This window comes from Symsagittifera roscoffensis, chromosome 8 (genome assembly GCF_963678635.1).
Source record: "Symsagittifera roscoffensis chromosome 8, txSymRosc1.1, whole genome shotgun sequence".
Classification (NCBI taxonomy): Eukaryota; Metazoa; Xenacoelomorpha; order Acoela; family Convolutidae; genus Symsagittifera; species Symsagittifera roscoffensis.
Window position 1 is genome coordinate 40,335,411 of NC_087069.1, and position 24,638 is coordinate 40,360,048.

Here is a 24,638-nt window from a genome sequence, read left to right on the forward strand (position 1 = left end):
TACCTCCAGGCTAAAAGTGCAAGAGACACTAAGAAACAACAATTCAAAATGAGCCAAGGTTCCACGAGTCCAGATGAGTCTTGTGGACACAGCTGCTTAGGGGGAAAAGTCTAGTACCCGATTGGAATACCCTTGCTTATCGCGAGGGTAAAAAACAGCTATCTGAAAACGATTTTAAGGAAGAAATCAAACTATAATTGAACCAACGGGAAAAATTTTATAAGTAAAAAAATTGACCTTTTGATTGAGCAAAAATTCACCCTATTTTTCAAAGTAAAGCGCTGAAATTTCGGAAAAGCGATTCATACTTGTACACTTAGAAGATTCATAGAATAAATTAAACAAATTACAATCTAAACACATAGTGCTTATAGGTGACTTCATACAGCGGATTAGGCCAACTTTTTCACAACCAGAAACTTAGGATGATAATAAAAACCTTGAAAATAGTTTTACCAAAAACTGATCACAATTTCATTTTTTCTTATTTCAAATCTAAATTCTAAACTCCCTGGGAATGGCGTTAAACCTAATCCGTTTTATGCCATCTAAAATGTGAGCAACACGGAAAATCCGTTATATCAAAGTTTTAATAACAGTAGTACATTGAGATGAGTAAATCATAAACCTGACTCTTCATTCAAAATTGTCATCAATTTCATATCCTTTTTACGAGTCAGATTTTTACAGTTTCCACGAATAACAATAACTATCTCTCTCGAACTTCCAAACAAAATTTGGTTTAGAAAATGTTGACTATGTAAACATTTAATCTAAAATGTAGTTGGACTAATTTATTGCACGAATCTTAGCACGGCATTTTTTCATACAAATTAAATAATTCACAAAGATAATGTGATTAAATTAAATAATTTTCGACAAAAAGTCAAGCGCTATTTTACAGTTATTCCTATTATGGGTCAGCAACTTCAATATAAATTGGCAAGTTCTTTGCTGGCTTTTCCACAATTCGATTAGATTCGAGATGAGCGAGGAATCTATGATCCAATTACGTCACCATGATTTCGTCTGTTTCATTACGTAATCGAATCGTTGCATTTTGTGTAGTCAGACAATTGCGTAATCACATTTGAAGTCCTTGTGGGTTTTTCCAATGCAAAATTTGATCCTCATTTCTATACGGGGCGAATAGCATTTCGGGAATATTGAACATTTAATAAATTAATTTACAAATTAAACAGTTAAAAAGGGTTGAATCACCCAAGTGGAATAATGTCTGGCTAGTTTCATAAGAAGGATAAGAGAAGAAATTATAACATATTACTTAATATGCAACTGCAAAGTGATCAAAATTCGTGATAAAAAATCAATATTTCCAAAAAATTGGACCAAAACAGCTCTGTAGCATAAAACACTGACATCGACTGTAACAACTACTACTCTATTTCCGACAAGAATTTCTGTCGTCCACTAATCGTATTTATTCCAGATAAAGAAATAAGTTCGATCTTCAGTGTAAGTCAGACGATCATTTCTGGAAATCGTTTAACTTTTGTAGTCAGTTTTCTTTAATAGCATATCTTAACGACTCGGTCTTCGTCAGTGGATTACTGAGAGCCGGTAGATGCGGCCGAACTGCTCTCGGATCCAGGACGAAGCAGTCCCGAGATGTCCATGCTTCTCTCCCGTGCAATCTCAGTCCATCGTTTGTCGTCGCTCTCGTGTGTGAGGTATCTCTGGCCCACTTTCTGTTCCAGCTTGCGAAGGTCACACCACATCAAAATATCCTAGAAGATAAAATCAACAAAAATGAATGCTGATGATGATTGGCTATTTTTTTTCTAATTATCGTCAAATATCCTAGATTAGAATTCAATGCCCGACCGAAAACCTATCGCGCAACAAGTTAAGAATCCAAAAAGTTGTCTCGACAATAAACCCCCAGTTTTACAAAATTTTTAGCAAACAAAATTGATCACCACAAACAGTTATTTACATAACATTTAGATAACATAGCCAAGAGCAGTTGGTAAAAAGTCAATGAACGCAAGTAAGCAAAAAAAACTCAATTTTTTAGTTTCAAAGAAACAATTGATGCCCTTATAACTTTTTGAATTTTTGGAACAATTTATGATTGGGACTTTTGATAAAACTATAAAACTAACCCAATCTGAGAAAATTGGATCAAAAGGTAAATTTTTTATTTCGCTGGGAGCTGATTTTCTTATTTCGCTGGAAATGAACTAACTTAAACAGCAATCACAAAACAAACTACAAAAAAAAAACTTGAGCGTGAACAAATTGTAATACTTTTCCTGAAAAAAAAAAGAAAAATTCATAGCAACCTATATAAAGGTCAAACTAAGTGATCACCGACTCTTAATAATCTTCTCATTCTGAATATTAGTATAAAGGACCAAAATTATTTACCTGCATCCAGACGTGGGCAAGACTCTTGTCGACAGTGAATCGCTTTCTGATCTTCACTTGCAGTAGATTGTTGATCAGGTCAATCGCTAAAACACGCATGGTGGTGGATGAAACTGAGCATGTAATAATTCTTTAATTTTCATTATTTAAGTTATAAAGCTCAACACAGATAACCTATTTTTCTACCGATTTGTTCGACGGGGATATTTACCCCTTTCTTAATGATTTTTATCCTGGACCAAAATCTTTATTCAAGAAGCAAGTACTTCTAAAATGCCAAGCTGTTGCCGTGCGGCAAAACTGCGGAACCCGCATGTAGTGTAAGGCTCACAAAAAAGATTTCGTAGATTTCAATTCAGCGCTGTCTTATTTAATCTTTTTAGAGACGTAGAATCCAGTGACAAATGATTAAAACCAAATGCAGCTCCAATAACAAGGACAGCCGGTTACTGTACATGTAGCACAGGATGTTCCGACCAGTCTTTTTCTCATGGAGTCGTTTTCTTTCTGTATGTTGTGATGAAAAAATCTGAACGAAAAAATAGAATTTAGGCATATTTGAGTGTCATAGTAAAATAGGTCAATTGGAAAACAATTTTTGAAAAAAAAAACGACTAGAAGAACGAAAAAAAAAATTAAAATTTGAATCAAAAGTTTTTCTGCAGAAGTTTTTTGAATTTTCAGGTTTTTGATTCCCAAAATTGCGCTAAAAACTGCAAAAACTACCTTAACTCGAGTAAAACTAAGTTTTCACGGCTTAAATTAAGCTTAAGTAAGCTATTGTAAGCCTACATTGTCACCTTATTAGTTCAAATAAGACCAAAAATCAAAAATTTCAGACCGGTTTTTCTCGTCACTGTGAAAACAAATTGCAACATTTTTTAATGTCGTTGAAATCAAGACTGAAAGGGCTTTCATGTCATATAACACTCGATCCATTCCGATGATTATTTGTGGTACCTGATTTGGCGCGAAAAACAAAAAGAAAAAACTTAAAGACACCCGAATACAAAGTTCCTCCCCATTTTAATGATCGGAACAATAAACTCAACCTGTAAAACTTTTGCAATCCATAAATTTTCGGAACAACAAATCAAACAATAGTCGTGCAATCTGCATAAGGATTAGCGAGACCGCATTTGTGCGGAATCGAGAACACATTTGGGCGGAACTATTTCATGTTTAAACGCAATCTTTGCCATTTATTGTGGAATCCCATGACTCGCAAACTAACTTTACTCCGTTATCCGCAACGAAAGATTGAATTTTTATAATGAATGTATTTTAATAGCAAACTAACTTTACTCCGTTTTCGCAACGAAAGATTGAATTTTTATAATGAATGTATTTTGCTTAATTGCCTTTTATCAGTGCTTGCTCTCATTCAAAAATGCTCTTTTTCCTTTTGCCCCACCTCCCTTAAGTATCAATTTTATGGTGTAGCAAATGGATTTACAAGTTTGAGTATGAAGAGACCAAAAATCTTTGTCATGATTAATTATGCCACAGTCGCATGCCAATTTTCAAAAAAAAATGGGACAGATGTCATGACCGCATGCCAATTTTCATAAGAGTCAGACAATGTAAAGAATCATTTTACTTACAAAAATTAGCAGGTAGGGTGAGGGGGAGAGAAAAAGCGCCAAAGACAGCAAGTTGTTTTCATTTCAAGATCACTTTCAGCAAACTTCTCAAAAACAAGCGACAAAATGCCAAAACTTAGCTCCACAAAAAAATAAGAAAAGAAATTGCAAAAACAAGGTTTAAATACGATAAAAACCGCCATGACAAGGAATCGAACCGCAAACCTGTAGACTAAGAGTCACCGTCAACTTGAAAGTCTCCCCCCTAATGTTCGATAATTGCGGTTTAATGATTGTTAATATCAACTAAAACCCAAATCTATCAGGTGTATACTTAAATGACTGCAAATTTCAATTTAGAGCCTGAAATTGTCTCATTTGTGCCTTTTTTAAAGCTCAATGCAAGAAAAGACAAGAAGCAGAAACAATTGTATTATTCTCAAACGCGATCTTTAACACGGAAATATGGTAGAAGGGTGCTTTTTGAATCTGAGTGCGCAGGTGGGTATTATTATTATTATTAGCTTTGATTAATACTCATAAATCTATTCAAAAATATTGTTTCATGGCCTCAGCCATTATTAAACAATAAACAAAAAACTTTGCGGTAAAATCCTTAGCTTCATTGAAAATAATATGAGGCTCGAACCAACCCAAAAATCAAAACTTAGCCAACAGACAGTTGGAAAAGAGTCATGAACGCAAGGAAACAGAAAAAAAACTTACTGTTTTTTGAAAAAAAAAAAATTCAACTTTCGAATTTCGCAAAAAAAATATGGCCCTTAAGTTCCTGAAATTTCAAGAACAATTTATCATTGACATTTTTCTAAAATAAAATAACCCAACTTGAGAAAACTGGGTCACTAGCTAAAATCATTTACATTTTCTCGAATTAATGAAACATCGAGTTTACCGAAGCCTATCTTTTACCATAACTACCCAATAAACAAGCCCAATATCCAAATCAAAGTCTATGGAAGAAAAAGACAAACTTTCGTCAGGGTCTTAAGTAACATAAGCATTTAGATCAGAAGGAACTTTTCTGTAGTTCGGACATGCCACATTTATTTTTACCTTCTCTCGATATCTCCCTCCAGGGATTGGCCGGGTACATGAAAGCGGCATTTTGGATCTGATCATTGATATCCTCGTCTTCGTTGAAGGGAAAAGTGCCGCTCAAACTGAAACAAAGCTATTATTAGAATTATTATTTATAAACTGCGATTATTATAATTTTTGTTTCAATACTGAGTCATATACCATTATAGCCTTTCTATCACACCAACGACTTAGCAAACTATACTCTTAGCATACCCCAAAATATGAACTAAATATTTACAAAAGGTTGGGGGATTATAATGAGAAATAGCAAATTATTGCGAGGAATAATTAATTAGCAGTCCAGATTTCTAAAATGGAAAGCACGACATTAAAGACATGATGAAATTCAGTTGCAAGCAATAGATTGTTAAAAGACTGAACTATTCCTTGTATTTTATTAAAATGACAAAAGATTTTGGAGCACAGAATGTTCTGAGCGCGATTATCTTACATCGCAAAGAAAAAAGAAAAAAGTTTTGCATAAAGGTTTTCGTCAATAAACAATTTGTTTTTCGTGAACAAGCAAAATGATCAATTTGACTATTTCGATTTGAATTGTATTGTCTGAGATATTATTATAGAACAACAAAATTCAATTCAACTTCGAGGTTTCATTGGAAGGCTGGCATTGGAAGATAATTCATCTTCAAAGGATGAAACGAGTTTAAGGTCATGAAGGTTAAGGTCAACATAGATTAGATATGAAACCGGACATTAGATGACAAATTATTTTGATAATGCTCAGCCGAAATAACATTCTAATTCCATAAAAGCTGTATGAAGCTTCGTGTTGTTGTATTTACGGTACGTGTCTTCGTTCAAACGATCGGTTTACTCTGTTTTAGAGGGGTTGAAATTTCTTGACCAAAATGGCTTTTTTCTTTGAAGAAGGGTTCAAATTTACCTGAAATCTACCGAAAATTTGGATCAACTCTGATTAATTTCATGCCAAAACCAACCTAACAGAGCCAACTTGCAATTCGAAAAGAATAATGAACGCAACGAAACAGAAAAAAAATTGACTTGTTTTTTGAAAAAATTTCAGCTTTTGATTCGAAGAAAAAAAAAGATGGACTTGAGGCTCATTGAATTTGTAGAACAATTTATGATAGACACTTTTTTGATAAAATAGAACCAATTTGAGAAAACTAGATCAATAGGTCAAACTTTTATTTTGCTGGGAAATCCGATAAATAATTACCATTTCCAAAATAACAATCGATCACGTTTTTCGTGACCTTTACATTTTTGCTGTTCGATAGTGGAGTTTGCGTTTCTTTCAGCAAAACGAACAAAGTGAACTGAAAAAGAAATCAAAAGTCAAACCGCAAAAAATCGAAATTGAACGTGAATAAATCACCAATTCCTGACAAAAAAAATCACCAAGACCTATATAAGAGTACTCACTATCACTACGTACATTACAACTAAAAATTTCGTGACATGCAATGATAGTAATTGAATGCAGATGTAATTGAAGTTTTTTAACGTTGAAAAACTAATAGGAGCCCTTGAAAACATAGTCAACCGACAGTTGAAAAAGATTCATTGAACGCAAGGAAGCAAAAAAAACTGACTTATTTTTGAAAACATAGCCAACAAACACTTGGAAAATAATCAGTGACCGAAAGTAAACAGAAAAAAAATCAACTTTCGACTTTTAAAGAAAAAATATATAGCTCTTGGAATTTCACGAAAAATTCATGATAGATTTTTCAAATCAACCCAATTAAAAAACTTGTAGAAAATCATAAAATTTAAGTCCAATTTTGGAACTAAAAGTCAATCAATTTTTTTGCGCCAATAGCATTTTCCTTTTTAAATACCGCTATTTGATTAGTTTGCAGCAAATGATTTTCAATGTAAATTACTATTGAATGAAAAACATTTTTTTATTCTGATCGAAAATCTATAAATGAAAATCCACTGCCGAAACTAGAAATCCGTCACGTTTTCTTGGCCTTTAATTTTTCATTGTTCGATAATGGAGTTTGCTTTTTAAGCGTGAACAGATTTAAAGAAAGTTGACCGTGAACAAATTTGAAGACTTTTTCCTTAAAAAAGCAAAAAAATCTTTACGACCTGAGTCTTCACTACGTTCGGTGATATCTAAAAATATTGGAAAAAAATAATAGTTAGGGTCCAGTTCAAAAGTGCCACAGAACAAGAGCGTCGATAAAACTAAATCGCTGGCAAGAAAAAGTTCTAATCGTTAGTCAAAGCAATTAAGTTTTCAAAATCGGCGTCCTAAACTAACAACCTTTTGAGGAAACAATAACCCAAAAATTGCGCAAACTGGCTTCAGCTTTCGGTTCTACGATTTTAAACAGAAGGGAAGTTGCACTTTGCAAACATTAGCGCAAAAATGCAAGAACTAGCCTCACAAAGGTAAATTGTCGCCAACAGCCATTTGAAAAAATAAGAATGAAAGCAAGGAGACTGAAAAAAATACCGACTTTTTAGAAGGTTTTTCAAAATTTGAAGAAGAAAAATTTGGCCTTGAAGCTCGTTGAATTTCCAAAACAAATTATGATTGACAATTTTTAAATTAAATTAACCCAAGGTGAGAAGACAAGATCAATAGGTAAAACTTTTATTTCGCTGGGAAACCTGAAAATTAACCTCCACTTTCGAAGCTAGAAGTCGATCACGTTTTTCGTGAGCTTTACACTTTCGTTGTTCGATTGTGGAGTTTGCCGTCCTGTTAACAAAGGGACTTTTCCTGAAAACAAAAACATAACTACCTATACGAGAGTCTTCACCACTTTCAAAGACACTATAAAAAAGAAAGGTAAAAAAATATCAAGGAGATTTGAAAAATAAACGCCTCCACAGAAATCAAATCAGAGCCCCCGATCATCCAAGTTTACTGCCCTAAAAATTATGCTTCTGACGCTTAAAGCACCGAAAAACCAGCTTATGATAAAGCTGAGGACATATGTTAAATTGCCAATACTGGGCAGCAAAAATTCCCCAAAATGGACACTACTTTTTGCGAGTTGTCTGTGAAAACGTTGAAGCGTAATATAACAAATGGCTCGCAAGCTTGTTTTATTGAAGAAAACTGAAAATAAGCTACCAAATAACGTTCATTTATCAAACTCTTGATCTTCGGCATGTCATTGATCAAACTTTTTGTTTTCAAAACTTATGACTTCGGCACTTTCGAACCACCTCAGTTAGCAACGAATGAAAATACAAATTGTGTTCTCGGAACGTCGTTCTCACAAATTTGTTTTCATGTACAATATTTTTAATATTCGCTTTTTCTCAAGCCTTGCATCAATTTTTAACAGCCAACGTTAACAAAAGCAATTTAGATCAGCGGACAGATAGTTTGCATTATTGAGAACAGACAGTTAGGTTAAACAGAAACATGCAGACCTGATTCGACCATGATATTTAGTCCGTCTAGTCATCTACAGACAACCTTCGACTGGCGAGACGATTATCACGTCAAGGTATTGTGTAGCTCAAGGCTATGCCATTCTAACAAAACAAAAAAGAACATGCAAACATGCAGGCAATGAATTGAAATAGTTTTGATGGCTGAAGATTGAAAGCTACAACTAATTAAGATCTGTGAACCAAAACCCCATAGGACATTGTCGTCCTTAACATTAAAAAAAATTGAAGGAATAATTTAATTCTCTACAGAAACCAGTGTTATGCTCATTGTACGTAAAAGAATTTGCTATTTTAACCCGTCGTGACTTTTTGCGTTTCGAACCATTCAGTGTTTCTAATTTCTTGTTAAGTCTAATTTTGCAATAATTATCCGCGACCGATGCAATAATACAACTGAGCTTAAGCCAATAATGTCAGACGGTTACAAACGGTTGGAAAAATTATACAAAATGATGCTTCATTTTATATTTTGACAAATTTCAAAGATCATGCAGTAACATGGAACATGAAGTTTGCCTGTTAAATAGGAAACTGAAAAAAAAAATTGAAAAATAGCATGAAGAAGTTCGACCGACACAGTTAATCAAAAACTTTTAAGAAACCTCTACATATGAACTATTTCTCAGACTGAACTAATCTGAAACATGCTCTGCATGCAAAACTTTATCAAAATAGGTAGGTTGCTCTTTACAACTAAATCTATGAGACCAAACTTTTTGCAACTTACGATATGATTTAAAAATTGTTCAGGCTGACCTGACGTATATGATGACTCCAACAGACCACATGTCTAGACTCTTGTTGTAGCCCTTGTTTCTCAGCACCTCCGGGGCCAGGTAGGCAGGTGTTCCCACTACACTCCTGCGGAAACTCTTCTCCTCTATGATACGGGCGAAGCCAAAGTCACACAGCTTCACCTGTAGCACACAAAACACAAATAATTCCCCCAGAGCAATACACAAAACTTCAGAATTACAAAAAGACACTTCTGAAGTAATAACTATGTTAGACTGGCCAAAAGTCTCGATGCAATCTTATTCTGTTTAAACTTAACATTCCAGACTTAATACTTCATTTAATGAGCAGCACTGTTTTCTTCATGGCTTGAAACTGAAAACTCAGTTGATACATAGAAACTGTCACAGTAAAGGGAATGGGAGCAATAACAACTCATCAGCCGAACGACAATAAATATCAATAAACAAGTTCATACCTTTGGGAATGAGTCATCTGAGGAGAGGAGAACATTTTCTGGTTTGAGGTCACAGTGCACAGTGTTGATTGAATGGAGGAACTTGAGGGCTGCCAGAATCTGAGCCACCAGGAACCGAGTGATCCTCTCCGACAGCCTCCCTATTGAGAAAAAATAAAGCAATCTAATAAAAACATAGCCAACAGACAGCTGGAAAAAAGTCAACAAAAAATATTACTTGTTTTTAGGAACAATCTCAACGTTCAAACTTCAAAGAAAAAAGTTGGCCCTGAAGATCTTTGAATTTCCCGAAAATCTAATGATTGACATTTTTTTAAGACACAGGCGAAGCACGACAAAAAGCAGCTCTAGAAAGAGCAGTAAAAAATTAGAAATAAGCCTCGAATTAGTAAAAATTCGGCTACCTCTAAAATTCGAACCTGCGACCTAGAGATCAAGAGTCTCACACACTAACCACTCAGCCACGGAAGCTTAATAGTCACCAAACACTAGCCACAAATAAAGCAGAGAACAGATGCTGTGCAAATTCCAAATAAGTGAACACTTTTAATGAACACTTTTATTTGCGAGTTAGGCTAAAAAAAAAGAAGGTTTGTAATTATACACTAAGCTGATTGCAACTATAAAAACTGGATCAATTGGTAAAAAAAATATATATGCCGCTGGAAAATCTGCAAATTAAAATCCAGTTTCGAACTACAGATCGATCACGTTTTTTGAGAGCTTTACACTGTTGCTGTTCGATAAGGACGCTTGCCTTCCTTTTAACAAAGGAAATGAACCGAACTTGAGAAAAACCAAACGTCGAACCGCTAAAAATCAAATTTGAGCGTGAACAAATTTTACACAGAGGTGATACAAAAATGAATGACTATGATTAAAGTCAAATGAAAAGAAAAAAACTGCAGCAAAAACCCAAAATCGTTGGAAGAAAATACCTGCACCATTAGAAACTTAACAAAAAAATTTCGGATAGCCAGAAAGAAACAGATTTTAAGTCCTTTCTGCGGAACTAGGACGAAAAAATAAGCAGACAGACAATAACCTAAGCAAGCTGAAAATTTCCAGCTTTCTTAAAAACAGGTCTCGACTGGAATCAAACTCCCGGACTGGAATTGAACTTTGTCGTCCCAAGCACGGACATTACAGCAAATTGGAAGAAAGCTGATCCTTCGAAAGCTTAGCCAATTGATTTTTGGAAAAAAAGTAATGAACGCAAGGTAACCGGAAAAAGACTGATTTTTTGAATTTCGAAATAAAAATTATATGGCACCAACCCTCTTCGAAATAGAATACGAACTTATGTTTGATTTTTTTTTGATAAGATTTACTCCATTTGAGAGAGTAGATTAATAAGTAAAATTTATATTCCGCTGGGAAACCTAAAAACTAAATTCCTCTTTAGAAGTCGTTAACTTTTTTTTCGCACCATGTCCACATTCGTAATTGGAATCTGAAATTCACTTAACTTTCAGCATTTTAGAAATTTTTCCGGAAAAAACACAAGGTAAAGAAATCACCAAGAATTATTAAGAGTCTACACTACTTATTACTCTTCACACGATTGAAAAGTAATAACAACCATAACCAAAAAAAACAATCGCAGTTAAAATTGTGAGCAGAAGAATCCTGTTTCTCACAAAGTTTACTCACCCAAAGTCCGAAAAAAGGTAAAAGTTCAGGCCAATTTTTCTTGATACAGACAACGTTTTTTTAACACAGAGGAGCTTCGCACCACTTGCAATACAACACTCACATAAAATGAAAACATAAAAAACCGAAAAAAGTCACATGTCTCGAAAGAAGTTCATTCCACGCAAACATGCCTTGCATTTGATTTTTAAATCAGCAAAAATGGACAACGGAACAAAATTTACGAAAAGAAACAAAGCCGACAATCTTTGAGCAGACACAAGTTGAGCCGAAAAAAAATATGCTTGTGTAAAAAAAGTTTAAAACCTCACCCAACTTTGAAATTCAATACGAAAATATGTTTGATTTTTTTTAAATAAGATTTACTCTAATTTAGTATGTAGATTATTAAGTAAAATTTAGATTACGCTGGGAAACCTAAATAATAATTTCCTCTTTAGAAGTTTTAAACGTTTTTTCGCACCATTCGTATTTAGAAAGTGGAATTCACCTAATTTTCAGCAGATGATTATATATTTAACTCAAGAAGTGCATACAAATATAAGTGCATTCACAAAAGCAAAAATAATGTATGAACGCACACCTGTAGTTATAAAGATCACTTCAGAAATTTTTCCGGCAAAAAAAAAACAAATTAGAGAAATCACTAAGAACTATCTAAAATTCTTCACTACGTTTGTTGCCCTTAATAACGTAGTGAAGAACGTAGTGTATTACAAGTGTAGCTTCGCACCACTTGCAATACAACACTCACATAAAATAAAAACATAAAAAACCGAAAACGAAAAATTTTGAAAAAAAAATCACATGTCTCGAAAGAAGTTCATTCCACGCAAACATGCCTTGCATTTGATTTTTAAATCAGCAAAAATGGACAGCTGAACAAAATTTACGAAAAGAAACAAAGCCGACGATCTTTGAGCAGACACAAGTTGAGCCGAAAAAAAAATGCTTGTGTAAAAAAAGTTTAAAACCTCACCCAACTTTGAAATTCAATACGAAAATATGTTTGATTTTTTTTAAATAAGATTTACACTAATTTAGTATGTAGATTATTAAGTAAAATTTAGATTACGCTGGGAAACCTAAATAATAATTTCCTCTTTAGAAGTCTAACGTTTTTTCGCACCTTTCGTATTTGGAAAGTGGAATTCACCTAATTTTCAGCAGATGATTATATATTTAACTCAAGAAGTGCATACAAATCTAAGTGCATTCACCAATGCAATAATAATGTATGAACGCACAGCTGTAGTTATTAGAGCACTTCAGTAATTTTTCCGGCAAAAAAAAACAAATTAAAGAAATCACTAAGAACTATATAAAATTCTTCACTACGTTTGTTACCCTTAAAAAGTCCGGCTACGGGAATTGAGTCGACCAAAACAAACAAAAGATAGTCAGAAAAGCTCAAAAAAACTTGTTTAACAAACAGGTCCTGGTCGGATTCGAACCACAAAGCTTTGCCGTCTCAAGCAGCCGTGTTACTTCTTGGACATATGCAGAAGAAAATTCTTAAATTTTCAATTACCAAGAGGTAACATAGCCAAAAATACATGAGCAGGAACCCTCCATTCCAAAAAAAAACTTAAATTTCTGAGCTGCTAAAAAAACTCGAAGTCCCTCTTCCTCTCAGAACACACTCGCACAAAAAGTGTTTTCGGTCATCCAACGACGCAACAAGAGACCACCAAGTCATTATAAAACACAGTGGCAAAACTGCCAGAGTCATACTAATACGCTAGTCTGGCAAGCTCGCTAGTGTAAACATAGCCAACAGACAGTTGGAAAAGGGTCAATGAACGCAAATAAACAGAAAAAAATACTGACTTTTTTTTAGAATTTCCCGGAAAAATAGATGGTCTTAAAACTCTTTAAATTTCTGAAACAATTTACGATTTGCCCTCTTCTGATAAAAAAAAACCCAATTTGAGAAAACTGGATCAATAGGATACTTTAAATTTCACTGCGAAAAGTAAAAACTGAATTCCGTTTTCGAAACAAGAAGCCGATCACGTTTTTCGTGACCTTTCCACTTTTGCGATTCGATAGTGGAGTTTGATTTAATTTTAGCAAAAAAATGAACTGAACTAAAAAATATTTAAATACTGAACAAATTTAAAGACTTCACCTGAAATGAAAAAAAAACGAAAAAAAAATCATCACGACCTATATAAGAGTACTCACTACGTTCATTACTCTCAAAGATTTACATTTCCGAGGACGAAAACTTTTTAAGTAAAAAAAATGTTGGAAGGCCGCTAAATCGAGGGAACTTCCTACTACTCGTTTTCACCACTGAACCCACAACTTCAGGTTTGGGAGGTTAGTTTTTGAGAAAATTATAAAAAAAATTTAAAAAACGGTTTAAAAAAATTGACTATCCCGAGAGCCATAATTAAATGTATCAAAAAATTTCGGCTTAATCGCTTTTAGAGGGGAGCTTTTCAAATCCGATCTATTCGGTGAAAAAAAAATCTACGATTGGTTGGTTAATTTTTTAGAAAAAAATCAAACATCGGTAAAATATTCTCTCCACAGACCTTTGTCGAAGGCTGTAGACAAAAGGAAAAGCAAAAAGAGGCCAGTGGAGTATGCAGACACACAAGAATACAGGCGGTCTTTTTATGGCTACCCCTTTTTTGAAAATTGGAAAAAAGTGTTAAAATTTAAAATTTTTCAAAGCATCTTAAAAAAATTTAAAAAACCGATACATTTCATAATACCCGTTTTTATCAAACAGGAATTCTAGGCAAGCATGCCAAAGCAAACATTTGAAAATCATATTAGCAACTGGACAAAACTGAAGAAGCGGAAACAAGGCCGACAATCTTTGAGCAGACACCAGTTAAGCCGAAAAAAACCTTACTGTAAAAAAAAACTTTAAAAAGGTTCAAGTTTAAACTACAATCATTGAAAACAAACAAACAAAAATTGCCAAGACCTATAGCAGAGTATTCACTTCGTTCATGACTATTAAATAAGCTCTCTAATAAGAAAATGAACAAGTTTATTTTCTACATATGCTTTTTGTTTGGCGCAAAGATGTCACAGAAATCTTCTCCGATCCGAAAACGCGCCAACTCATTGCCAAAACTAAACTCACAGAGTATGTCGCCATTTCAAAAAGCAATAAGATGGAACATTTAAACTTTTCAACAAATCACGAAGGAAGCTTCTCACCTTTTTGGGAGGACAGAATCATTTCCAGCATGTCTCCCTTCAGTTTCTCCATTACCACAAAGACCCTTTCGACTGTCTCGAACATCTGCTCGAACGTCACAATTCCAGGGTGGGAGATGTTCTGGAAAAGGTAAGAGAAGCCAGTGAGTAAAACCGAAAAGCACAATTTAATGTATACTTTTAATGCTCACTCAAAAAATAAGCCTCATGATTGGATATAAAAACGTCATTACGCGCCACCCAAAGATCTCAAATATTATGTCATTATAATCATCGCCATCATGTGTATGTTTTTCCCACATTTTCTTGAATCATTTTTTACTAATGAACTCGGTCCAAGAAATTTAAAGCGGTTGATATCAGTCCTAGCAATTAAAGAAAAATGATATTGCGGCTCTTTTTTGTTTAACATGCTCCCCGCCCCACATAGAAAATTTTAATAGTAAAAATTTTGTTCAGATTGTCCAATCGTTATGAAAATTGTCATACGGACTAATTCGGCCATGACAAACATATTTTGCCTGCGTAACTAACCTCGTAAAACTACTCATTACACAATAAAATTGATGATCGTGTGAGGTGCGGGAAAGCAAAAAGAGACGATATTCCGAGGTAATACAGTAGCTGAAGTATCGGTCACTAGGACAAAAATATCGGTCACTCGGCGAAGCAACGTTTCCCAGTCCGAAAAAATCACCGAAAAACTATGCAGTCTTGTCTCGATTGGCGTGGGTCACGAGTCACGATTTGTGAATTTATTTAAAGCTTTGGTAGACTAGTTTTAAATTAGAGAACAAATTCTTTGCGAAAAGTGAGATTCGTTAATAACAAAAAAGATGAAAAATTCATATACCTTCTGGTTAAATCAAACATCCTTTCGTGTGGCGATTACAATAATAATTGCAAGCAAGTGACTGCAAAGAATCTTACTCTGAGGATGGCCACTTCGTTTTTGAGCTGTGCCTCTTGCTTGGTGGGAAATCTGAGCTTGTCAATCACCTTCACCGCCACCTCCCTCCTCGACTTTCGATGCACCCCCGCATACACCACTCCAAACTGACCCGAACCCAGCACCTAACACATATATAATAATTAGAAACATCAAAATTACCACACCTCAAACCCCTCTCTCAGGAAATCCTGAAAAATCAAATATTCCTCAATTTATTTGAACCATTATAGTCATTGGTTCAAAATCAAAAATAATATTGATGATAAACGATCCTTGTGTTTTTTTTTCTGCTATACACCCTTGATAGGAAATTCAAATTCGATTAGAATTCAAAATAGCCAAAATTTAATCCAATTGAAACGTACCTCGTCAGTGACTATTTGGTAGTAGACACTTATGTCCTCATCTGTGGCCCCCTGAAGTGTCTTCTGACTCCCGTGGCCCCCACCTCCAGATGTTCCAGAAGATGAACCTACATTATCAATATTGATTGATTGCTCAGTAGATCTATTGAAATTTTGTTATTACGCAGTTGATGTCAAACTTTTAGCGATAACTTTTTTCGTTCCAAGAATCTGAACCAAATTAATTAACCTTGCTCACTTTGGCTTCGGAAACTCATTTTTCACTCAATTCTTCCGTAAAAATTGAGTCGAAAAAATTATTCAAACTGAAAACTCTGTTTTCTGATCCATTAATTTGCTCTATATTAACATTATTGCCAACGATTTCACATTAATCATCAAAAATTTTGTTTCGAGCATGACTTAATGAAGCATCGTGTAAATTCTGTATCAAAAAATGCACCTGGAGAAAATGAAAGGTGTCCACAAATGATACTAACCTTGCTTCCATTCAAAAAACGAAATTATTTTGTAAAAACGCATGAGATGCAAAAAAAAACAATACATTTTCAGAGATTCCAACCTGATGTTCCTCCGGAGGTGCCAGAGGAGTCATTTGGATTCTTGGAATTGGGATCTGTGGACGAGGACTGCTGCCCTCCCGCCGCTTGACTCAGAGCCACAGCTGCTTGGTCCGGCAGGAGCGCTAAAGCCAAAGTGTTTTCCTCTTTAAGAGTACACTCACTCAACGAGTTGGAGCTTGGCCTGGGAATTTATGGATCTCGGCTTGAATTTTCTGTACTAGCGATTATTTAAATTTTTTTTGGATTTTTAATAGAATCAGTTAGTGCTTCACCATCAAACATGAATGACATACACAAAATATCATAACATTGGGACTTCATCTCTTTATAACTAATTAAGGTCATTGTCACTTATAATTAAATGAATCAACTAACTATTATCTGTGTTCTGTCTCCCACTGGCGACCATGTTCGCACAACTCACAGACAGGGGGAAGGAGCTCTGAGGCGTGACTGGCATGAGAGCCTGTCTTATTGCCATCTCCCAGGCTTGGCTGTACACAGTGCCAACACCAGCCTCTTCATCGTCTACGTCATCTAACTGACCCACACAATAGGTCAGTTTTACTGTCTCAATTTCAAACGCATGTTTCGGTTGCTGTTGATTACTGTTATCATTTTTATTGTTGTGATGATTGGATGATGTTGAGGGTTGTTGTTGTTGCTTCTCGATATAAGCTTGAGTTGTACATGAACTATTGTTAGTGTTTGTAGAGGATGCCGTCCGTTGTTGTTTACTGCTGTTTTTTGGGTTGCTATTGTTGTTTGACTCCTGGTGAGGGTGATCTAGGGTCAAGAGGAGGTTGCTGGAATCGGAGGAATGTACGGAGAGGATATCTGAGAGTGGAATGTCCTGAAGAATATAAAAGATGCGGTCACAACAATTAAAACCCGCCCTTTCAAACAACATTTTTAGGTAAAAAAATATCAGGAAATCATTTTTTTTTCAAAAAATATCTGAAATCAAAAATTTATCCCCACAAAACTTCCATAATTCAAATTTTTGAAAATAGAGAAAATTCACGCTTATTAATTAGATCAAAAACGTGGAACTAGTTATTATCATCCAAGTTGAAGAATACAATGAATAATGACTGTCTGTATCCAGGATTTCAAATAATGAAAATATATTTTTTTGAAGATTAAAAAATGAAAATATTTGAAAAAATCATTTATAAAACGATAACTAGAAAAATGAAATGCCTTGAGCAAGCAAATTTGGAACCCAGATACAAACTTCCTGAGAGAACCTTGACAGCACCCCAACATAGTTTTGAACATTTCAAACTTTGTTGAGTTTTTCTACAAAGTTTATTCAAAAATTTGAAAAATCATGATAAGCTCTTTAAGCTCTTTGATTTTTTGGACATAATATGATTGGCAGTTTTCTGATAACATTAACCAAACTTGAGAAAACTGGATCATTAGATAAAGTTTGTATTATGTTGGGAAATCTAAAATTTAAATTCCACTTTCGAAACTAGAAATCGTTCACGTTATTTTGCGCCATTCCGACCTTTGTATTTGGACAGTCTTATTTACGCATACAGCAGATTAATTTCAATTGAACTCAAACGGTGCTTATTTACCTAAGTGCATTCATAAATGCATCAATATGTTTGAATGCACATCTGTAGTTATAAGAGTATTTTGAAACTTTCTCTGAAAAAAAAACAAAAAAATCACCAAGACCTACATAGTATTCAATTCGCTCATTACTATTTAAAAATATTCACTAAATTTGGTTGAAGCGTAATCCAGACCTTACAAAAAGGTATTGTACCAGATAAGATGTTTAAATAAAAAGGTAAGCATAGCTATGATTTCGACAGGACCCATTCTCCTCTGCTTCCCCTCGGCAAATTAATTTGAAACTAATCAACAGAGTGTTTAAGTCAATTAACTAAAGAAAACGGAAAAAAATGATGTTATTTTTTGAATAGTTTTCAAAACATAGCCATCTGAAAGTTGGAAAAGCGTAATGAACGCAAGGAAACAGCAAAAAAAGACTTTCGAATTTTAAAGAATATATACTATTAAAGCTCTTTGAATTTCACGAAAAAAATTATGATTGGCGCTCTTTTGATAAAGTTGACCTAATTTGAGAAAATTGGATCAAAAAATAAAGTTTTTAATTCGCTGGGAAATCTGATTATTGAATTCCGTTTGCGAAATCAGAAGTCCATAACGTTTTCGTGACCTTTACATTTTGCTGGTCAATAATGGAGTTTACCTTTCTTTTAACAAAAAAAACCAATAAGATCAACAAAACCTATGCAAGAGTACTCACTACGTTCATTACTTTATACATCAAGTTGAAACTCTTTCTATTTCAGGAATCTTTCTACTTTTCATAAAAGCATCCTAATTACAGAAAACTAAATTAAACGGCAATTTTTTTTATTCCGCTGGAAAACCTTAAAATTAAAACTTCATTTATAACTAAAACCATTCATATTTTTCGCCCGATCTTAAAATGTAGTTGGCCTTACTTTAGTCTAAAATCCAACTGCGAAAAATCAAAATTGAGCCTGAAAACAACTAAGACTTTTTCCTGAAAAAGAACGAGAAAAAATCAACACGAATTATTAAAGTATCTTCAGTACTCTTCGTGAAATGGTCGTAACATTCACCCAGTAGACGAAAAAAGTACAAATTTCTAACACAGTACAAAAAACCCAGCACCCAGTATCAAGAAGTTTCTTCTATGTGCCTTATCGGAACATTCCGATGAAATTGCACTGCACTGCTACAACTATATAGTGTTAGTTTGCTTCGTCGCTTTCCTCGGACCTTAGCATAGAATTTAATTCATAACGATTACTATTCTTGCCGAAGAAATGTTTAATTAAACTTAATTAGTGGATCATGATAACTATTTCCCTTCCACTATCAAAAGTAGAAAAGAATTGCCACCCCTATTAAGAATAAATTCAACGGCTAAGCATATGTGCAGATATTCGTACGTTGTAACAAATCACGTCTATATAACTTACTCTTTAATTTAATTAATGTCTAACTAAATTTAATTTAATTAATGGACCTTGTTTACTCTTTCCCTCCTCCCACAGTTCCTACAAAAAATGTCGCCAACTTTTAACAAAACAAATTCAACAGTTAAGCAAATGTGAACAGTAACAACTATAGTAACAAACAACTCCCACCCCCAACCCCATGCCCCCCCCACCCCGCCGCCTCCCTCCGTTGGTAATAGAGGGCGATAGTTAAAAAGAGTCAGTTTAGTAGTTACCTTGTAGTATTTATTTGTGTTGTCAGACTGGTAGAGAGTGAGACACTTAGTGTCCAGTCTCCAGTAGTGTCTCTTCCTCATACTGTTCGGCTGGTCAGTGAAGTGCACCATCCAGCCCTCCTTGATCAGAGTGGACTGGTCCTGTCGCTTAGTCTGTCTCACACTCTGCACCACTCGCATCAGAGGAATGTTGTTGCTGGACGTCGGACTAAACAACAAACAACAACAACAGATATTAGCCAACGATCAAAACATGAATAAAGATCAATGAACCAGTTGCAAAAAGCTTGCACAGTCAAAACAGTCAGTTAGAAAAGTCTCAATTAACTAAGGAGATTGAAAGAAAATCAACAATTTTTCCGACCATAAAAAAGACGAGAAAAAATTAAAAAATCAAATTAAAAATATAAGTGTCTTCACAACATTCACTGGCACTTAACAAGAGCAATTGGCCAATTTCAAAATTATTTTAGGCCAGAAACTTTTATCTTGAGGAAAAAAATCGGCCACATTGTCAGGTTGCTTTTTAAATTAACAATCAGAAGTCGGAACATACACAGAGTCAACAGAAAAGTAAACTTGAAACTGAAAGTGATCAAAAAACAACTCGGACTTAAATAGGTGTCTTTTATTTCATTCGTTGACACTTACACAGTTAAAACACGTTACAGATATTTAAAAAATTAACAGAGCAATTTAACTATTTGAATTGATTTGCTTGGTAAGAAAGAGATACAGATACAGTAATCAACTCACAAGGATCTCGCACTGCACCTAAATCTCATCCAGTTAAAACAAGACCCGCATTTCGGAAAAGTTTTAGCATCCTAATTTTTCAGACACATTATGTTTCAACGCCAAAAAAAATTTGGGGCAAAGTTGAACTGTCGACGTCTCCGCGTCTCTGTCGAAGGTCAGTGATTAATTCAAGGCCCATAATGATCCGTGCTCCTTGCTTGAGGGTAAAGCAACACTACTCAGAATAGAAAAAAAGCCGACAACATTGATCAAATTTCTTAGCGAGAGGCAAACAAAATTTCTCCGCGAAAAAGCTGAGCAGATGGTAGTTTGACCCTTTTTGTGTAGTGAACTATCCTGACCGAAAGAATATAGCAAACATACAGTTAAAAGTGTCAATGATTTCAAGAAAACGGGAAAAATCACTTCCAAAGCAAACCTATATGGCCTTTACGCTCTATAATAATCGAGAATGATTGACAAATTCTGATAAGACACAATTTGATTTCAAAAAAACTGGACCAAGAACTCCTTTTATTGAACCTTTTATTCAGCAGGGAAATTCGAGTTCAATTCGAGGAAAAATGCCGAAAAACACAATTGACAGCGTTAAAAAAGCATTCAGTGAAAATTATGAAACCATAGAAAACTAGTTATCCCTTAAACGCCCCAATTTAAGTAGACCAATCCGACAGAACATAGACCGAAACCATGCAAGCCAAAAACAGTAAAAATAAAAAGCCAAGAGCAATAACAACTGGTATTTAAATGAGAAACTTTATGATAAAGAGCTTGTCAACGTAAACAGCATCTCGTATTTAAATTTGTATTTTCATGAAATTGAGCATGTCAAGACGAAAAAATTACGTCACCCGCTGAAAACTGGGGACAGAAAAAGTACAAAACACGGTTGCACACAGAGGCGAAAAAAAAGACCGATAACGCTACTGAGAAAAACTGAATGGGTAAAACTTAGAGTCTACAAAAATTATGCACGCCAATTATGAGTCTACATAACTGCTAACATACGCAAGCCAATCATTACGCATTAGCAGTACCAGTCAATTTGAAAAAAAAGAAATTTACCAACATGCCTCAATTGATAGAGCGGACGCATTTAACTAGTATACGAAAATGTTCATTAAAAACATCCGACCTTGCTCAGGTTCGAACCCTCTTATTTTGTTGCGGGTCTCCTTCCCAGCCTCTACGCTACAAATCCATGATACCTTGAAGCTAAAGTACTATTTGTAACTAAATAGTCTGTGTTAATATCCTTAGCATTGGCTGTACTTGATAGCTGGTTATTGATCAATATGAACACTTTCAAAATGAAGACATTTCGTCGCAACAATATTTGGGTCGCGACATTATTTGCGATTTAGGTTAGAAAAGGGAGTTCATACCATCACAGAAACTTTGCTTATGTAAATAGCTTTACTAATCTCAAGTAAAAAAGCTTATCTAAAATGATAGCTAGAAATGATTGCTAAAAATGAAAAGACAAAATTTCATTTGTTTTTTCTTTTGAAGTTTTTTTTGTTTTTGTGGAACTTATCTCATGTACAACCATGAATATACGAAAAGGAAGAGTCTAAGATAGCTTATAATACTTAGTTAACAAAACCAACAAACTATATTACACAGTAGCTCACAAATTTTGAAAGCAGTACCACTGTCCCTCTTCGAAGTAAAAATGAATGCAGAGTTTTTAATCAGAGGGTGATTTTGTTGAACAGGTCTTGTACAAAGAGGCGAAGCTGAGCGGAGCAACACTTGCTATAAAAAAACACACATAGCATTGCACGCTAGCGGCCAGAACATGAATTGTAAGCCAATATAACATAGCCAATCGAAGATTGGAAAAAAGTAATGAACGCAAGTAAACATTTAAAAAAACACTGACTTTGTTGAAAAAATCTCAACTTTTGAATTTCAAAAAAAAACTAGATGCCCTTTCAATTTCAAGAACGATTTATGATTGGCGCTTAGCATAGCGCAAAGCATAGTCTCACATTGCAGCCCTATACAGGATTCTAAACATAGGAAATTTCTTTGGAGCACTTAGCAGTTGTTGAAGTTCAATATAGCAAAAATCGATATGTAGGTGTGTTGTAGGTGCAAGATAAGCCAGAATAAAATGTTCAAAACAGAAAAAATGCTAAATATAGCACAAAAAAGAGTAGCCTAAAAAGTAAAAACTTAGCCAACAGAAAGTTAAAAAAAGAGTCAATGAACGCAAAGTAAACATCTTGTTTTTAAAAAACTTCAACTTTCGAATTTCCCAGAAAAAAAAATAGATGGCACTTTGAATTTCTGGAATAATTTAGAATTGAAACTTTTTTGATAACATAAACCCAATTAGATAAAACTGGATCAATAGCTAAAACTTTTATTTCGCTGGGAAATCTGATAATTAAAATCTACTTTCCAAATTAGAAAACAACCAAATTTTTCGTGACCTTTACATTTTTGCTGTTCGACATTGGAAATGTTGCTTCTTTAACAGAGGATATGAGCTAAAACAAATCAAAAAATCAAATTTGAGCTAGAACAAATTTTAAGATATTTTCCTAAAAATAAAATTAAAAAAATCATCACAACCCATATAAGAGTCGTCACTGCGTTCATTGATTTAAAAAAAAAAACATTATATCCACAAAAACTTGTTTGTCTCGCATTGAGTTCATTTTGAGGACAACATGTCAAGAAACAACCACCAGCAATAAATAAGGATTCAAAATCACTAACCGGTGGCAAATAGGCCGAAAAAATTTGAATAGACACCACTTGAGCCTTAAGCAAACTTTTCACGCCCCATTACTCCTGACACAAAAAAGCACAACAGAACTTTTTTCCGTCTTTTCAACCACTTACAAAGTGAGGCAAACTAAGCCGACATAACATATTCCGAAAACATTTAAGCGAAAAGAAACAGAGAATCAAAAGGAAATTATACAAAAAAAGACTTGGTAAAAGTTCAAGTTAGAACACGAGTTTCAAGTTTTATTCCCCATTTAGTACACTTGTATTTGCAAGTAATCTATCATAGGGCTTAATTATGATATCCCACTTAAAACCGTACGAAAAATTTTCTCGAGTAAATGTAATCGCGCCAAAAAAACAAGCATAGGCAATACATGATAGTGGTCGTAACAAGAATTACTCAGTTGATCTGAAAACGAAAATAACACGTAAAGCCACCGTCACCACATACAAAACATTCTGCGAGGAATTGTAGTTGATTAACAAAGGGCAGATTATAGCGTAGCAGGTTCAAATTACAGATCGCGTTAGCATTTATGCCAACTTCGAATTCATATAACTATAGTTAATAGGTTGATGTGTGTTCTAGGACTCTTAGTTTGAAAAAATTAAATTGAAAAAAATGAAAACCACAATGCATTATCTTCTCGAAAGAAAAAGTTTATGATGTCAAAGTAACTAAGAAAAAAAATAATTTTCCGGATCCGGGTCAATTAATTTCCCTTATTCATCGCTCCATTGACTCAAACTTAGAGGGGAGTAAAATTCAAACTTTCGCACATATTTAGATATTAATGCAGCACCAAAAAAAAACAATACACAAACTATCACTTGGTTTGTATTAAGAAAGAATTTTCCAAACCTACCCTCACCCCCTGAAACGTTTGGTATCTGCGATGTGAGAGGGTTTTCGGATATTTTTTACTTCCTTTGATGTATACGGTGACCATTGCAGGACTAACACAGTTTTAATTTTTTTTTAAATGAACCACTTATGATACAATATCACCTAAGAATGCAGGGCATTTGCAAGATACGCATATTATCTTTCAGTCAAAAACCTGCTTTGCTTGATCTAAAATTACAGAACAAAACAAGACAGAAGAAAAGAATTGCATAAAACTTAACTCTAGTGATCAGGACTAGATAGAAGAAACAATTCAAGCACAGTTCATTTGATGTCCAAGGTCGGTCGATTCTAAGAATTTCCAGGGAGGGGGCAAACTTATGATTTATTTTTGGTCCAGCAAGATGTTTGCGAACTCCTGAAAAACCCAGAGGCCCTATACTTGGATTTTGTCGCACAGTTAAAAGTTTTTTTTTTTTTTTTAGAAAAAACTCCAGTTTTAAAAACCACAATTTTAAGCCCAGTATTGAAGGCGCTTTAAGAAAACTTTTTGATCCATATTGCCTAAAATCACCACGAATTGATATAAGATTCACTCTTTTACCCAAGGCCTCTTTCAAATGAG

The 24,638-nt window shown here is 34.4% G+C and overlaps 1 protein-coding gene across 3 annotated transcripts in view; it reads right to left on the minus strand.

Moving 5' to 3' along the window:
* Nucleotides 1–503: 503 nt before the first annotated feature.
* LOC134853359 (serine/threonine-protein kinase D3-like) overlaps nt 504–24,638 on the minus strand; it is a 51,419-nt gene continuing 27,284 nt past the window's right edge. For 2 of the 3 annotated variants that reach the window (XM_063869336.1, XM_063869335.1), the window contains 11 exons: nt 19,663–19,870; nt 16,788–17,265; nt 16,412–16,534; nt 15,850–15,956; nt 15,463–15,606; nt 14,533–14,653; nt 9,697–9,836; nt 9,240–9,400; nt 5,049–5,155; nt 2,392–2,477; nt 504–1,748 (listed from right to left, as the gene is read on the minus strand). In XM_063869336.1, the coding sequence (XP_063725406.1) occupies nt 1,569–1,748; nt 2,392–2,477; nt 5,049–5,155; nt 9,240–9,400; nt 9,697–9,836; nt 14,533–14,653; nt 15,463–15,606; nt 15,850–15,956; nt 16,412–16,534; nt 16,788–17,265; nt 19,663–19,870 (1,855 nt within the window). In that variant the 3' untranslated portion in view covers nt 504–1,568. Of the gene's footprint in view, nt 1,749–2,391; nt 2,478–5,048; nt 5,156–8,459; nt 8,565–9,239; nt 9,401–9,696; nt 9,837–14,532; nt 14,654–15,462; nt 15,607–15,849; nt 15,957–16,411; nt 16,535–16,787; nt 17,266–19,662; nt 19,871–24,638 lie in introns of those variants that run through there. The other variant, XR_010164353.1, reaches the window with a different exon arrangement.